Source organism: Pelophylax lessonae (assembly GCF_965119305.1).
Source record: "Pelophylax lessonae genome assembly, chromosome: 2".
NCBI lineage: Eukaryota > Metazoa > Chordata > Amphibia > Anura > Ranidae > Pelophylax > Pelophylax lessonae.
In genome coordinates, this window is record NC_138769.1 from 632,900,525 (window position 1) to 632,918,911 (window position 18,387).

The following is an 18,387-nucleotide window of genomic DNA, read 5'->3' on the forward strand; positions in this document are numbered from 1 at the left end:
GGTTTGGGTCGACCATCGGTTCGACCCGAACATTGGGTATTCGAAATTCGGCCGAATTCCAAACTTTTTGCAGTAAAAGTATGGAATTCGGCCACCAGAACCACCCAAAATGCAATGGGACAGGAACTAGGCTTTAAAAGCCCATGATTGGCCCAGAAACATCAGTAAAATGTGATTGGAGTGACTACAGAGTCCAGAGCCCAATCAGTAGTGAATACGCCCCCCAGACGCCCCCCAATATATAACATAGCCCCGCCAAAACTTTAGCACTGCAATACAGAGGCTGTGGAAGAGAGTGGAAGCATTTGGGTTTCTCCTGCTGCTTGTAAAGCTCCAGTGTCATTTTGCAATTATTAGTGTGAGGAAAGGGATATGCAGTGTAGTTAGGGTACTAAATACCACTATAGTTAGATTCAAAAATCTAGTTTTTGTAGGGATAGCTTTAAGTGTCAGGGTGACTGTAGTGTAGTTTAGGTGACCTCACTCTGCCATGTCAGGGTGACCGTAGTGTATTTAAGGGTGAACTGACTCTGCCATGTCAGGATGACCGTAGTGTAGTTTAGGGTGAACTGACTCTGCCATGTCAGGGTGACCATAGTGTAGTTCAGGGTGAACTGACTCTGCCATGTCAGGGTGACCGTAGTGTAGTTAAGGGTGAATTGACTCTGCCATGTCAGGGTGACCGTAGTGTAGTTTAGGGTGAACTGACTCTGCCATGTCAGGGTGACCATAGTGTAGTTTAGGGTGAACTGCCTCTGCCATGTCAGGGTGACTGTAGTGTAGTTTAGGGTGAACTGACTCTGCCATGTCAGGGTGACCGTAGTGTAGTTTAGGGTGAACTGACTCTGCCATGTCAGGGTGACTGAACTCTGCCATGTCAGGGTGACCCCACTATGCAGATTCTGGGTTAGGGGTATACATATATACATATATATATTAGGGCTGCCACCACGCGTTGACTACAAAAAATTGTCGACGTGCGTGAAAAGCGTCGACGCGTCAACGCGTGACATCACACGCCCACGGCCGGCCGCCGCGCCGCTTGAAGCATTGCCGGCCGGGTGAAATTCCCTCGCCGGGCTCCGTCGGAGACGAGAGGTGAACGCTGACCGTCTCCAGCACCCCTGTACTCCCTGTACTGCCACAGCTTCTGCCGCAACACACATTCGCCATCCTCCCCGATCACCCAGCTACTTAGACATGTCACATTTGCGGCGCTACACCGGCTTGTAATGGCATGTACTAGGTGGGAGGGCTTACTTGGGGGTCTGTACTGGCGGGGGGGCTTAGTAAGTGGTCTGTACTAGATGGGAGGGCTTACTGAGGGGTCTGTACTGGGAGGGGGGCTTACTAAGTGGTCTGTACTAGGTGGAAGGGCTTACTGAGGGGTCTGCACTGGGAGGGGGGCTTACTAAGTGGTCTGTACTAGGTGGGAGGGCTTACTGTGGGGGTCTGTACTGGGAGGGGGCTTACTGAGGGGTCTGTAGTGGGAGGGGGGCTTACTGAGGGGTCTGTATTAATTACAGGATTAATTAGCTAATCAAAAAAACACTAAATTAAGCAAAAAAAATAAAATTAAAATAATCGTTAGATTAGTCGACTAATCGTAAAAATAATCGATAGATTAGTCGACAGACAAATTAATCGTTAGTTGCAGCCCTAATATATATATCAATTTTTAGAACTTTTTTTTGCCTGATTCATAGTCCCTGGGGCATGACCCAGAACCCTAGGCACTATTTAGGGGCATTTATTGGGTTTTAGGGCTTCAAAATGGTGTTTTTTGATTCCAGAAGTTCGGGTCCCATTGATTTCAATGGAGTTCTGGAATCCGAACCGAACTTTTTGGAAATTTGGGTGTTCTGGTCGAACCAAACTTTTCAAAAGTTTGACCATCCCCAATTATAAACCTGATTAACACTGAAACATCACATAGATCATCAATTTATATGTTCATCTTATTTCTTCTTCTCTCAGATTAGTGAACTGATATGAATACAATAACAGGGCACTCTTTTCTCTTGGTTTTTCTTTTGGCAGTTTGATATACCTCCATTTGTAACTTTCCCTGCTTCTTTGCATTTGAATTTTCTCAGTCACTACTCCTTACGAGGCTACTTGATCATTATGTGCCCCATTTAATGCAGTAACTGGGCTAGAATTAAATAAGGAGCTGGCACCAGATTTTGCCCAAATGCCAATCCAACAGTCTAATTAATCTCGCCAGTTCTTAAAGGATTACTTTACATTGGTATATGGTTCAGTTATCCACCTTGGCTAGCTCCCCTGAACAAAACTAACCCACCCTCTCATGCCCCGAATGTACTGTATACCTATTAGCACTGCTCACAAGCCTCATGCCGGCACCATCTGTACTCCGGGTGCTAATGCAACTGCAAGGCTTGCACAGACTTTTTCTTACTTGCGCCATTAAAAAGAAGTGAGGAAGTACATCTTTATAATTAAGTCCTGGAGGTGGGTGAAACATATTGGAGTGGGTGGCTCCTCTTTGTCTGGATCATAAAAGATTGCCAAATCACTTGATAATATGGTGTGCAGTCATGCTTCCATTAATCCCATCCCAGATGCCTACTAAATACCATATTTTGTAATAATAAAAGGCAGAAAATAAGGACAGACAATTAGGCTCATGGCTGAGCTTGGCCTGCCTTAACAAGATGTCCAGGAGGCTGTCCTATTGAAGTCTATGGGGAGCACCTAGCTTGGTACACCCAGGGCAAGGAATATATTGCCTGCAAGATGTCATTGTTTTAATATTGGCTGCTGTTTATTAAGAAAAATGTACCTGGTTGCTAAAGTGCTAGAGAATAGTAAACATTAGCTAGCCACTACTCTAATTGGCAGTTTACATATAGACAAAACTTTTTAAAATTATTTTTGGATAGTTTTTTTTTTCTATGTCCCATTGGAAAGATTTTCCTTTACTTGTTGTTTCAAACAAACAACAGGAAATGTTTGTTAACCACTTGCCGACCGCCGCAAGTACGTATATATATTTCAGAAGGATGGGTAATCCAGTTGTCATCAGAACATAACTAGAACTTTTTACTGATATGTTATCCATTGTGGCTTTTAGGTTTTCATGTTGTCACATTAAAAATATTCAGTATGACATGTAGACATGATTTCCACTCTTAGAGCCATCTAATGAATGTCATCTATTTTCACAGCCTAATTCTAATCTGATTTCTTCTGCCAATAATCGTTTATCCCTTTCAAGCTACCCCTTACATTATTCTCACTGGTCACAAATGGGAATTCCACACTGTACTACCAGGAAAATTATGTTGTTCATGATTGATTTCACAAGACCATATGATTGTCCACAATACAATGAAAGCATTTACTATGGTGAAATATCTGCCAGTCTTCATGTTGTTTTTTTGTGTAATTTGTCCTTAAAGCCCAATTGCAGGCAAAAACGTTTTTTGGTTTGCGATAACATGGGGTAGAGTTAACAGGGTATTTTGTGTGTGTGTGATCATTATTGAGGATGTTTTCCCTGATTTCCTATCCTTCTATCACCTGCACAGGAAATGCAGAGTGTGGTTGTCACATAATAGGAATTTAGAAAGTGATAAAAACATAGTCAGTGGATCCAACACTTGCTCAGTCTACCAAAAAAGGTGTTTTTTATTTTATATTTCCTGCTTTCCCATCTCGTCTGTACTCGAAGGAAGTGAAAGGGAAACTACCCAATTAGGACACAGCACTAAAAACCTGACTAAGGCCATAACCCCCCCCCCCCCCCCTCCACTCTATCCAAAACGCAATAAAAATAGAAAGTATTGGCTGAGCCCTACTAAATGTATGAACCCTCAGGTTAATGCGGTCAGAACACAAATGACTCCTCCAAGTGACTACTGCGCTAAACAAACAACAGCGAAGGCCTGGAAGACCAACTCACTTAATATCATGGAAACTAAAAGTTGGATTTTTAAGGCTATGATCCATATCAAAGTAGACATGATCCTTCTGGGCAGTGTTGAATGTTACCCCAAACTGTGGCAACCCTGGGTACAACACTTTCTCCCTCCCCATTTTTATGTAAACCTCTTGCTGCCGTGAGCCATTATGGTGCCTAATCTTTAAAAAAAAAAAAAGAAGTTTCATTATTACTAGACATCGGAAATAGTGCCTAATCCTTTATACAATTTGGCCTGTTCACAGAGTCGGACATTGGTCGGCACTCTGGGTTCCCTCCCTTCCCTCCCTCTCCCCTTCTGTTACACCCATCTCATGCCCTCCCTACTCTGGTCCTATTTTCCTTTCTTGTTCAATTACCATCATTTGGGTTAGGTCACTATATGACATGGTGTCACCGGGTGTCTGATCTGGCTTCTCTATCTATTGGTAGCACTTCAATGTTCATCATCACCAATAATCTACTCCTATTCATACTGGATACTCCAAATGTACTATAAATATAGACCTTCTGATGTCATGGATGGAAGTTTGGTTAATGGTTTATCCTGTTTTCCCTTATTTACTCTGAACTTTTAATGGTTTGCCCTAGTTTTATACAAGCTCATACCCTTTTGTACCTATACTGCATACACCCTTTATGAACACTGTATTGTGAGTTACATCCTTACAGGTTAGAGCTATTCATCTGATGTTTTAATTTTGGGTAGATGCTGAAGAGTAGAAATGTTAACAGGTTTAAACTGTCAACAATGCTGGAGTCAAGGTTTAAGCACTTGTACTTCAATCTCTGCCCTCCCCCCTTCCCTGCTGGATCCTTTATGAAGGGGTTTCACTGTCACTGCTGGAAAATGCAACAGCAGAAACAAGATGATAGTGGGTGTGCAGAATGTGACCTCTGGGGCAGAGAATACCCCAAGTCATGTAAGTTGAGTCCTGGGAGTAGAACCAGGTTTAAAGGGACACATAGAAAGGGTTTTTCAGATATACAAGTAAAGACATAAGCAGAAACCTTGTGGGGTCTCCTGTTAGGCAAAACTTATCTTAAAAAAGAAAAGTTTTTTTTAAATAGAGCTATCACATATTATATTATTATGTTTTAACTTTATGAAATAGTTAACCACTTAACCCCCGGAAGATTTTACCCCCTTCCTGACCAGTGCCTTTTTTTCGATTTAGCACTGCGTGAATTTAATGGACAATTGCGCGGTCGTGCGACACTGTACCTAAACGAATTTGACGTCCTTTTTTTCCCACAAACAGAGCTTTCTTTTGGTGGTATTTGATCACCTGTGCGATTTTTACTTTTTGCGCTATAAACAAAAAAATAGCGTAAATTTTGCAAAAATAACAATATTTTTCAAATTTTTTTTATATGAAATTCCCCCCCAAAAAAAATGTAAAAATCAAAATTTTTAACATTTTTGGCCAATTTGTTTTCTGCTATATATGTTTGGTAAAAAAAAATCGCAAAAAGCATATTTTGATTGGTTTGCGCAAAAGTTATTGCGTTTACTAACTAAGGGAAAGATTTATGTCATTTTTGGTGTTTTTTTTTTTTAACGCGTAATGGCGGCGATCTGCGATTTTTTTTTGCGGTACTGCGACATTGTGGCGCACAGATCGGACCCTTGACTGACATTTTTGACACTTTTGGGGTTGCCAGTGACATTACTGCAGTAATCAGTGCTATACATATGCACTGTTATTGCAAAATGACACTGGCAGGGAAGGGGTTAACTTTATTGGGGAAGGAGGGGTTAAGTGTGTCCCTAGGGGTGTGCTTCTTACTGTGATTGGACATGGCTACTGGTGTAGGAACTGTGATCAACGGTCCTACATAGTAGAACCATATGATCACCATTCCTACACAGGGGAGAATGACAGGCGGCTTGTTTACATCAGCCGCCTGCCTTTCTCCCTTCACGGAGGACAATCACGAGTGACCAGCGGACATCGGGTCCGCCGGTCACACGCACGGACTTCCCAGCGAACGAGCCGGGGCGGGCGCGCGCTCGCCCGCTATTGGCTCACAAGCAACTGACAGGCTAGTGACGTATATATATGTCACTTTGCCTGGCCGGGGCTGACCGCCGCAGTATATGTACTTGCGGCGGTCGGCAACCGGTTAAAGCAGTATTAAACCCGAAAGCAAACATTTATTATATTGCAGCTTACTCATTCTTAGATGTGATGGCTGCATTCGTTTTCTTTTTTAGGCTATCTTTATTCTACTTTTTATCTGGTGATCCAGCCAGCAAGTCTGATGTTTTTCAAAAGCACATGCTCTCCAGCAGAATTTATCAGTTTCATGGATGAGACAAACCACTTAAAAGAGAAGTATTTTAAATTTAAAAATCATACTTACTGATTTGAAGCTGCATCTGTTCCCTGCTGAGTCTAAGGCTGAGAACCGAGTGATCAAACACTGCTTATCGTTCAGTTCTCAGTTCTCCCTGAGCAGAGAGCTGATGACTGTCAGTAACCGTTCTCTGCTCTGATCCCTCCCGCGTTCACTGGAGCGCTGGGCTGTGGAGGGGGTGGGAGTGGCTGGCTCAGGCTCTCAGCAGGTCCCTAAGAGGCTTAGCCAGATGCCGGTCCGGCTCCTGGGGGGATCCTGGCCATATTGTTGCAACTTTTGTTTTTAGCCCAGCCAGGATCGGCTCTGTGATGTCTGCAGACAGTGGATCTCAGCCTGTCGTTGGCTGAAAATGGTTTACAGGAGTGCACAATAAACTGCACTCCTGTGATCTATAAGAGAAGTACAGCCAAACAAACATGGGCAGGGGTGATTAAAATTATCACATTTTATTTATGTATGCAAACCCATTTTTATTCAAAAAGAAAAAACACTGTTTGCAATAACTGTTTATAAAGTGTGGGCTAAGGTTTGGCTTCTAATTCTAGTGTAATTAAATCTGCTAACACATTTAACCTGGGAATCCCTAAGAGATTCCCTTAATTTGCAGAGATTTCATCTCACTTCCTGTTTGGCAATGGGACAGGAAGTGAAGGTAAACCTCCCCAATGGGACAAAAATGGCAAAAATAAACCTTACAGGAGTTATAACCCTCCCTTACTCTATCCAAAATGAAAAAAATATTTTCCTGTAGTTCTACTTTAACTAGAAAAAAGACATAATGCTAGCTGGATTTCTTCATCCCAATAACTTCAGCCATTTCTGCTTAAGGAGTTACTGTTAAAAGTATAGTGTATAACTGTATATAAATCTATTTATTTGTTATGTTTAGGACTAAAAAATGAATAGGTTAAAATGTTTCTAATTTTAGATAGGTAAAATAATAAACCTTGCTTGTTAATTTTTAAAGTTTACTGCTTTCAGGCAGCAGGTGGAGCTGTAGTCTTCTTTTCATTTGTACTTTCTCTGTATCACCAAACAAATGTGTAGCTCTACCCCTTGGCTATTATCATCATGCAGCAGGTATCAGTACCACAGTTGGGCTCCTGTCCACTTTGTGCTTGAAAAAGTCAAAGCTGGAGTCCATACATAATTCAGATAGTTTATTTAATAAAAATCAAGTGGTCCAGTTTGCAGCAGAAAGTTAACGTGTTTCAGCTTACAAAGCCTTACTCATAGCATGGGCTATGGCTCAGTTTGGTCAAATACTGTAACGCCTGTTACATGCAATGCATGTGTTTTTGTATTGTTGGCTTAGAGTAGGGAATGGCTAGGACTCCTGTCAAGTTTTTTTTTCTACTGTTTTTTTACTGTTATTAGATTCTGTTCCTTTATATTGCAATATTTTTATTAAGGTAATAAGACAATGTCAGATAAGGCACAATTTTTGAACAGTAGTGCAAAGAGGTATAAAATCGAATATAAGTACAGGAATGTGTTTCCTTCAAATTATTCCTAAACATAGAATCTCCTAAACAGGGAAATCCCAACATTGAATAATCTTGATAGAATTATCAGTCGGAATAACAAGACCGTATATAAGAATATAAAATATATTCGGTATGGACAGGGGATATATACCTAATCCACTAGGGATTACCTACCTGTTATCCCATCAAACCATTTTGCTAAGTGGTGCAGGTAATGGTTATGTTATATAGGGAGAAGAGAAAAGAAAGAAAAAAAAAAAAAAAGTATAGCAGAACCCCACTGTACATTCCTATATGTATCATCAGTATAGAGTTATATGTTCCATTAAAATATTTTGTAATTACTGAAGAAATCAGACAAGTGAAGAGAGGGGGAAAAAATTGTAAGAAAGAGGAAAAAGGTTGAAAAAGGAGAGTAGATCAGGGAAAGGCAAGGGAAAAAAGGGGTCAGTCAGAATTTCATTAGGGTATGGATAAATATCGTATCCATGGATCCCATGTCGCATTGAATTTCTTGATGGAGGTAAGTCTATCATTAACCATGGTCCAGTTACGTTTATTCTTCACGTATTCAAGGGGAACCGTCGACTGCTTCCAGTATTTAGCAATAGTTATTCTGGCTGCTAAAAATATACATGTAATGAGTTTTATCAATTTTTTGGGGACCTCCTCGGGAAGCTTTTGAAAAAGTGCTGATTCCGGGGATCTATGGATATTAACCCCTGTCACTGAATGTATCAGATTAAATACACAAATCCAGAATCTAGTGACTAAAGGGCATTGCCATCAGACATGATACATTGTACCCATCTGGCCACATCGCCAGCAAATGGGGGATGCAGATGGGTGCATCTTCGCAACTTTGGTTGGGACTAGATACCAACATAGGAGCATTTTATAATTTGCTTCAATTAATGTAGTTATTGGATATTTTGGATAATGCATAAGCAATATCTTGCCACTCAGATTATTCAAAAGTGGTATTGAAGTCTCGTTCCCATTTAGACATGTAAGGAAGTTTAGTGGTCGAATCAGTAAGAGTGGCATATAACATAGATATCCATCCTCCTATTAGGCCCTTCATTTGACAAGATAAATCAACATTTGTAAATGTAAAGGGTCTCTTTAGTAATTTGAGTTTAGATCATATAAAAGAAATAAGCTGATTGTGTCTGAATAATTTACTCAAGGGCATTTGTAATGGATCTTTAAAATATTGTAAAAAGTGTGATTGGTCGCCATTGAGGTAGTCCCCTATCCTAAAAGCCCCTCATTAAGCCACCAGAGAAATGGCAGCAGAAACTGTCCGGGAGTTAACTCAGGATAGCAAAACAGAGGGGCCAATGGGATATGTGAAGATGCCAAAGGTTTTTGATGTGGACATGGTAGGATATAAAATAGGGGGGCAAAGGCAGCCAGGAAGCCACATTAGGCAACCAATGGCAAAAGGGTGAACGAGAGAGCTTCAATAGAGATCCGAAGGAGTGTGGATGCCTTGGCCATTGTATAGGACAGCTAAGTTATTTGAGCAGCTTGATAATAAGCTTGTAAATTATGGAGGCCAAGTCCACCACTTGGTTTTGAGATATACAGCGTCAATTTATTAATTCCGGGTTTTTTTATTGCCTCAAATAAAAGGAAGAACTTCTGACTTTAAATGCTGCAGGTCTCTTTTTGGGACAGTAATTTGGGACATTAATTGGTAGGGTTCTCAAATAATAAAGTATCCTGGGTAGAAACCTAATTTTAATAGAGTTAATTCTGCCAAACCAGGATAAGGGATAGTCTACCCACCGTTGAAGATCTTCCCAAAGCCGACAAAAAAGTGGAGGATAATTAGCCTGATAGAGAGTGTCTTTTGAAGGAGTCAGTTGGATACCTAATTGGGGAAGGGAGTGTAATGTCCATTGAAAGCTATAAGTGTTTCATAAGGTTTGTATCATCGAATGAGGTAAAGAAATATTAAGGGCTGTTGTATTTTGGGTATTCCTCTCCTCCCAGCTGACGTCAGTGGGGGATCCTCAGCCCCTCCCGCTGTAGTAATCAGATCGGGAGAAGAAAGCAGCGAGCAGTCACATGAGCGCTGCTATAAAAATAAGGTATAAAGTGGCAAAATTTTTAAAGAGCACATACACTGGGCACATCATTTAATGTATTACAGTGGATTGTAGAAATAAGACACAGTGACTTTACAACCAATTTAACTTCCTGTCACAGACAAAGGAAAACAGAGTTAGGGACAGTTCCCTCTTAGGGCCAGGTCACACTAGAATATGGTGCAGGAAAGACACATTCCATGCACGATTCTCTTATCACACATGAACGTACTGCCCTTGTGAGACGCACATGGATGCCATTAATTGTTAACACATGGGATCACAGGAGACCGTGCATTTTACAGAGTGAACTGACCCTTAGATGGCAATCACCAGAACAGGTATCCTCACTTGAAGATTTCTCCTCATCTCATGTTTCTGCGACAGCTCTAAAATTTTGTATTTCCTATTTGTTTCTGTACTGAGGACAGAGATCACTAACACAAATAGGGTTATTCTCCCCTGCAGGGACACAGCAATATAAACATGGCAGGGGTTTTAATACATTTCCCAGTAAACCCAAAACTAAAATAAAAAGTCTTGACTTTTAATAAAATCATTATTTTTTGTTACACTGAACACTTTCCACAGACAAGCATTGGCAAGAAGAATGCAGGAGGAGGGAGTATACAGTCTGTCAGGCTCTGCATTCCTCTTGCCATTGCTTGTCTGTGGAAAGTGTTCACAGCCGAAAAAAGCTTCACTTATGAATCAGCTGTCCCCTTCAAAGCTTTAAAATATTATATACTGTATATAAGAACGCTGTAACTGCTTTGTCAAAAAATCTTTTTATCAAATTACACAGTCCGTTTTTTGTTGCATGCAGGTCTTATATGGAAAGTGAAGAGGTTACTTTCATAAGAAAATTCCCGTACGACAGAATTCAACTGCAGAAGTGATGTCATGTGTTGAATTGTTTTGTTTGTGTTAGTTCGTTTCTAAGCATGCCTAGTCTTGCTCTTACGATTTTTTTCAGACAAAAACTGTACTAATTAAACGAAAATCGGTCGTTATGTTGACGTACGATAAAAATTTTATAGCCTGCACATCCAGTTTTTGTCGTCCGAAAATCCATAATTGGCTGTCGAAAGCACTATACTGTGTAAAAAATATAGGTGCGCTAAAATAATGAATGTCTAAATCCACAATGTGATATAATACAATCTTACATAAATGGTGATAAAGTGAAGACAAGTGAATAAAAATGGTCAAAAGTCCAAAATTCCATCAAGTGTGACAAGTGATAAAACTTATAACCCTTGAACTTTATAAGTGCAATAACTCATAAGGTGATATGAATTCCAAAGTCCACAAAAATCTCTTCACCAAATAGTTGTTGAAAAGGTAAAGTATATTGCCAGTGCTCTGTGATTGAAGATTCCGCCACCAACACACTATCCTCCTTACCAGATAAATAAACTTGAAAGGCAGAGAAAACTCTGTTGCTAGTGTTGGGAAGGAGGAGATAATCAAATTAACCACCCTGTGATACGGTGCAGGATTAGCCTCTTACCAGAAAGCACTATACTAACAATTCGAAAATCGGTAGATCGTTCGTCGGACTAAATTTTCCTTCCGATCTTCGTATCGTGTGTATGGGCCTTTAAAGAACAATGTTACGGGTGTACCTTGTATTCATTATTTCACTTTAGGATCTTATATAATTAATGAAACATTTTAGAAATGATCATAAACCATTAGTTTAAAACTACACTTCTAAATCCTCAAAAAATCGAATCAAATTGACCTCAAATCATTCTCATACTGTCTGTAAGTGAAGATGTGTTCATATGCTTAGCTTTCTAGCAGCCATGTGAACTTCTGGGGAATATTTATAAGGCAGAGAATCTGGCATTACCAAACATTCACTGCAGGTGAACCTTTCAGTTGCATATTTGGAATGACAGTGATTGATTCACACCAATGAATGTTTGGTGAAAGTTACATTCACTGCTTGTGTGCATGTATGTGTGAAACATGTATAAGTACCTTGCATTGCTTAACATTTTATTTGTATTCATATTTTTACACAGATTGAAGACATGTCTACAACCCATGAAGCTGTTCTGCTGGAGATTAGGGATTTCCATTCAGCAGCTGTAACTGCAATCCATGAAGATCATGAGAAGAGTGTTTATGGTAAAACTTTAGTTTTCATTTTTCTGTTAAAGAGGTTGTAAACCCTCTTGTATAACTTTTACCTATAGGTAAGCCTATATTAAGGCTTACCTATACTGTAGGTGCTATAAATATCTCCCAAACTTGCACCGTTTAGGAGATATTTACAGCGCAAACTGCCGATGACGTCATCGGCGCAGGCGCTCTGAGGGAACGGCCACCCGTGCCGTTCCTTCAGAGCTCAGTGCCGTGAACGGCGGCTCCCGCGCGCATGCGCGGGAGTGATGTAATCGCGCCTCCGGCCAATCAGATGGCCGGAGGACGCGAACCCGGAAGCGGATTAAGGTAAGTACTACATAATGAGCTAGTATGCGATGCATACTAGCTCATTATGCCTTTCTCTTTACAGGGCTTTTTTTTTCTCGTTTTTTTTTCTTTAATACAGTAACATGTTAAAGTTGACCTGAGAGTAATTGTGGTAATCTATAGCTTGCTTGTCAGATATCTTGCTTAGGTCAGTGAGAAAATCTGTAGAAAACATAGATTTTAGAAGGTCCAAGTGAAAAAGTCTCTGGAGCATTCTTCCTACCTCATTGCTGACCAATGTGTGGACATCTTGCCATTATGCCACTGCTCACCTGGTACAGTTCACCACCCCTGTGTATAGGAATCTGACATTCACTGTCCCATATGCACCAGCTGTGATGTCGCTTCCTTTCACCTCAGCCTCCAACAAACTTGCAACTAAAGCCTCGTACACACGCAACGATTATCGGCCGACCGATCGTCCGTCTTTTGTCCAGAGTGGTGTTTTGTTGGTTGGAATGTGCCTAGACTGCACACAAATTTTCTCGCCCAACAAAATTCTACTTCAGAAGTGATGTCCTGTGTTGGATTGCTTTCTTTGTGTTCTTTCATCTCTGAGCATGCCCAGACTTGCTCATTAGATTTTTCCCTGTCTAAATCTGTACTGACTGCACGAAAATCGGCCGTGTTTTGACGGCGGACAAAAATTTTATAGTCTGCACACCAGATTTTTTTCGGCCTAAAAGTCGGAGTCGGTTGTCGGAAGCATAATACTAACAAGCCGAAAATCGGCAGATCGGTCGTCGGACAAAAATTCCCTGCCGATATTCGACGCGTGTGTACGAGGCTTTAGAGTATTAATTTTTCTGATTGAAACATGTCTTCTCTACAGTGTCCTCCTTTACTACTGAAAACCAAAGGGATAACCCCTGTCAGTTTTTTTTTTTTTGTGCCATTTGTGTCCTATTGAGGGGGACCATAGTGAAAACAGAGATATTTCCTCTCACTTCCTGAAGTTAGGAAAGTTTAGGACTTTCACACACTATTCATTCCCAATGAAAATGGGAAAAAAAACACTTATCTGTTCAGCAGGGAACATAGAATTAGCCGTGTTCATGACAGTCAAATATGTTACAGAGGTCAAAGGTCCCCAGTGATAGCATTAGCTGCAACATTACTATGTATGTGCAATCCCCTCTATAGGAATTTCTAATTAGATTGCAAACACAAAATTTCCTGCGCTTGAGAGTGAGCCCCGAAATGACAGTTCTCCATAGTCCTATCCTGGCTTTCCTGGATATGTCTCGCCTTGTTTCCGTCATAAGACTGGGGACGTCTGGAAACACTGAAACCATCAAACAAAACAGAGGGCGCACCAACCTAGTGCATTATTTTTAAAAGTTATCTTTAATATATAAAAAGGTGGTCAGTATTCTATTCGCACACTGACAGATACATCAGAATATGTCATATAAAAACTAGGAATGCACCGAAATGAAAATTTTGGGCCGAAACAGAAACCGAAAATCCAGGATGCCTTTAGGTGAAAACCAAAACCAAAAATGACTTATTTCCCCCAAATGATTTTAAAATATTTTTTTCTACCATTTTATTATTATTAGATTCATATTAATATAATGTTTGAGGGTTAACAGTATTTTCTAGCAAAAATACTGATTTTAACTTCTGGTGTGACTATCAATAAATATGACTTTTTTCTGATTGTTATGAAGAAATGTGAAGAGTAAATCCCCAGACTGCCATTAGACGTGACATTGGAGAAGTTGTGAGCAGTGTAAGTGGTCTGTCCTCTCCCTGGAACAGCTCCCTGTACATGGCTCATTACATCGGCCCGCGGGTACTGGAACACCAGGATCTCCTACGCCGTCTTCATCACCACCTGAGCCGAGGAGCAGGGTACCGGGCTCTCCCCCGTTCCTGGAACACCGGGTGCTCCTACCACACACCGAGCATTCTTATACAGTACAAGGCACACGCTCTGCTCTTCTCCAGCAATTTCCACATTTCACTATAGACACCGCAAAGAGCAGGTTGGAGTGCCCAAGACTTCCACCTCTGGTTGGCACTGCAAGCGGAAGTCAGAGGACACCAAGTGCGGCGGCCATTAATTTTCGGCATGTATGACCCATTTTCGGACGAAATGGGATAGGCCCATTTTTGGCCGAAAAATTTTGGTTACCAAAGTTTTGGTGCACCACTAATAAAAACAGCAACTTCATTCGTGGACTTGAAGTTGCTGTTTTTATATGACAAGCTCTGAGGTATCTGTCAATGTTTGAGTATAATACTGACCACCTTTTCACATAATAAAGATAACTTTTGAGGATAATGCACTAGGCCAGTGCGCCCTCTGCTTTGTTTTATGGTTGCCTACATAGGAATGGTGTATATGCGGTGACATCTATATAATACTTTCCCTTTCTATAGATGCTAGCGTATTTTAACTACACTCTTTAATCTTCAAGCTGCTGTAGAAAAATTAAATCTTAAAAGACAGCAATCTTATAAATGACTTCTAATTATAATGACAAGATAATTTCAGCAGTATATTAAAAATGTAAATGAGTGCTTGTGACTGTAGAATGTCTATAATGTAAAGCAATAAGACAGACGAGACTGCAGTGATGGATGAATCGCTTGTCTTGTTCTGATCATCCCACTAGACCTTATTACAGCAATTCCCCAGGAATTTCCCCCAGACTAAATCTGACCCCTGGATTATTCATTGAAGCATTTGATATTCCCATTTTTTACAATGTGACATTTATAGCTGTCGCTATTATGATAAAAATATATGTTAGATACAACATTGCCTTTGTAAGTGTATTGCAGTATGGTGGAAAAGTACAGTGCCTTGAAAAAGTATTCATACCCCTTGAAATTTTCCACATTTTGTCATGTTAGAACCAAAAAACGTAAATGTATTTTATTGGGTTTTTATGTGATAGACCAACACAAAGTGGCACATAATTGTGAAGTGGAAAGAAAATAATAAATGGTTTTAATTTTTTTTTTACAAATACATATCTGAAAAGTGTGAAATGCATTTGTATTCAGCCCCCTTTACTCTAAAACCCCTAACTAAAATTAAGTGGAACCAATTGCCTTCAGAAGTCACCTAAGAAGTAAATAGAGTCAACCTGTGTACAATTTAATCTCAGTATAAATTCAGCTGTTCTGTGAAGCCCTCAGAGGTTTGTTAGCGAACCTTAGTGAACAAACAGCATCATGAAGGCCAAGGAACTCACCAGTCGGGTCAGGGATAATGTTGTTGAAAAGTTTAAAGCAGGGATAGGTTATAAAAAAAAAAAAAACAAGCTTTCAACATCTCGTGGAGCAATGTTCAATCCATCATCTGAACATGTTTTTGGTTGTAACATGACAAAATGTGAAAAATTTCAAGGGGTAAAAATATGTTTTCAAGGCGCTGTATTAATAAAATGTTTGTGCTATGGCAGGCGTAAGCAACCTTTTGAATCTAGTGTGCTGAAAAATACTTGTAAGAACTTGAGAGTACCAGACAGGACCACACATTATACATCTTGGGGCCCTGTACAGCCTACTTGCCAGAGCCATCCTTCCTGTTCCTTCACTTCCTGTTTGCCAGATTATACTGTCACATTCAGGGGTAAGGCTCGGAGACCAGTAGCTATAGCAGTAGAGAGGTTTACACTTACCAGCAGAATAAGTACAGCAGGTCACCCTGGCAGATGGTGCAAGCTCACCCAAGGCATGGGGTCTAAACATTAACTGACCTTCACCAAAGCTCCTAATGGTGGAGATGGGTTTTGCTGCATTCTAGTGTCAGGGCACAGTCTTTTGGTTTGTCGAACCAGGAGGTGAGCAAGCCAGGGTCCAGTGTAGAAGGTAAGGATCAAGCAAAAGCATAGCTAGTAAATAAGCCAAAGGTTGGTAACAAGTGGTTGCAGGTTGGGGTCAATTGAAAGTGTAGTGGAGGAACAAGCCAAAGGTTGGTACCAAATGGTAGCAAAGATAAGGACAGCTGCAAGTACGCAAGGAGCAAGGTATTGGCTGGAGAGAGCACAAAAATCTGGCAAACAGGAAGTGCAGAGACATGACTTAAATCATGAAGTTCAAGGTTCACCAGAAACAAGATACAAGGCAAGATTGCCCAAGGGATCAGACAGGGAGCTGTCCAGAATCTCTGCAAAGCGGGAAGAGCTACAGCCAGACTTCGCAGAGTTGCCAGGTTCAGACCCCTCCCCTAACAGGTATGTTAATGATGGTGATAATGAAAAAGGCTGCCCTATCTTTTCGAGCTTTCTCTTCAGCCAGCATTTCACCACTGCAGCTCCCTCCCAACCACAGCTCATTGGCCACCTCCGGCCCCCTCTGTACTGGCTGTACACCCCTTATTGTGGCCATATCTCTAGATACGGCAGCTATGGACGGAGGAACCAGCTTGCTAAACAATGCATGCAGGCTTTCTTAATCATGGCCTGGAGCATCCCTGTAAGATTCTGGTACCTCTGGTACCCTTAATAATCTATTTCCTTCCAAATATGCGTCCCACCTTTCTTACTAGGTGGTACGCATACACCTTTAAGACAGATGATGTCATCGCTGAGCGCCGCAGAGCGGCTATTTCAACCGCCGGCGTTCTCACTCACATCGTTCGTTCAACCTGCCTTGTGTATCCACATGCTTTCAAGCCTGTCTTGCTGTCGGAACCTCCAGCTGGTTGCTTCTACCTGGAGCAGACCGGAACCTCGCTATTGATCCCTGTATCTCGCTACCGGATCTTCCCCTCTCTACTGGACCCCTCTACTACTAACATTTACTAGTGATAAGTACCCCACAGGGGAATCCTCCATAACCTACTTACACTATCTATCATCTGCACTGTTGCATAGATTGCTAGCTCTTGAGCCTACTACCATCTATCATCTGCACTGTTACATAGATTGCTAGCTCTTAAGTCTACTACCATCTATCCTTGCACTGGGTTAGTCTATCCTGTAATTGTCATCTGCTGTCCTTACCACCTGTCACCATACTCGATTACTAACCTATCTGCACTCTACCTAATACCATCTAGTACTCTCCTGAACAAACCTATCAAGTACTTACCATCTCTATCACTGTTCACACCTGTCCCTTCAGCACAACACCTTCATACTGTCATATACATTCCACCACTCCAGGAACATCTTATTGAGTGTGTATATTTCTGTATGTTGAAGCTGACAGGCCCACAGTGATGAGTCTGGAGAGTTGGATCTGGTTATTCAACACATCTCTACATGACTACTGAGTGGAGATTTTGCAGCTGCATATCCAGCCTACTACAAAAACGCAGGAGCGTTACAGATTGAACGAACCAGAAAAAAAAAATGGATTCAGCAGAATTACCCACTCAAGTGACACAATTAAAACAACAAGTAAATGCGTTAATACTTGCTCTTACTGAAGTAAAAGAAGAGAATCAGACTCTGATGCAGCAGGTAACCCGTCTCTCACGGCTTACTACTGTCCAGCCCCCTGAACCTAAAATAAACCCTCCCCTAGTGTTTACAGGTGATCGGAAAAAATTTTGTGAATTCAAAACCGCATGTCAATTGCTTTTTTTGTTAAAACCTTGTACATACTCTACTGATCAGATTAAAGTCTGTACCGTTATTTCATACTTAACGGGTGATCCCCGGGCCTGGGCAGACTCTCTCTTTGAGAAAAATGATCAGATTCTCAACTCCTATTCCTTATTTCTAGCAGAACTCGCTAGTTTATATGAAGACACCAATAGGCAGAGTACTGCTGATATTCAATTTAGGGCTTTAAAACAAGGAAGGAGACCTGTAGAAGACTTTGTAGCAGAGTTTAAAAGATGGACCCTTGATTCAGGGTGGAATGATACATCTCTGCGAACTCAATTCAGACTCGGGTTATCAGAAGCTGTTAAAGACGAGCTCGCCCGAGCGGATTTACCTGGCACCTTGGATGCCTTGATACAACTTAGTATCAACATCGACAGACGACTACGAGAAAGAAGGGCTGAAAAAATGGGAATGCCATTAACTAGTCCTTCTCAGAT

The 18,387-nt window shown here is 41.0% G+C and overlaps 1 protein-coding gene across 3 annotated transcripts in view; it reads left to right on the top strand.

Annotated features, from left to right (window-relative positions):
- Nucleotides 1-18,387, top strand: part of MTUS2 (microtubule associated scaffold protein 2) — a 991,417-nt gene that overhangs the window by 907,981 nt on the left and 65,049 nt on the right. For all 3 annotated transcript variants that reach the window (XM_082247669.1, XM_082247668.1, XM_082247670.1), the window contains one exon: nucleotides 11,924-12,029. In XM_082247669.1, the coding sequence (XP_082103795.1) occupies nucleotides 11,924-12,029 (106 nt within the window). The remainder of the gene's footprint in view (nucleotides 1-11,923; nucleotides 12,030-18,387) is intronic.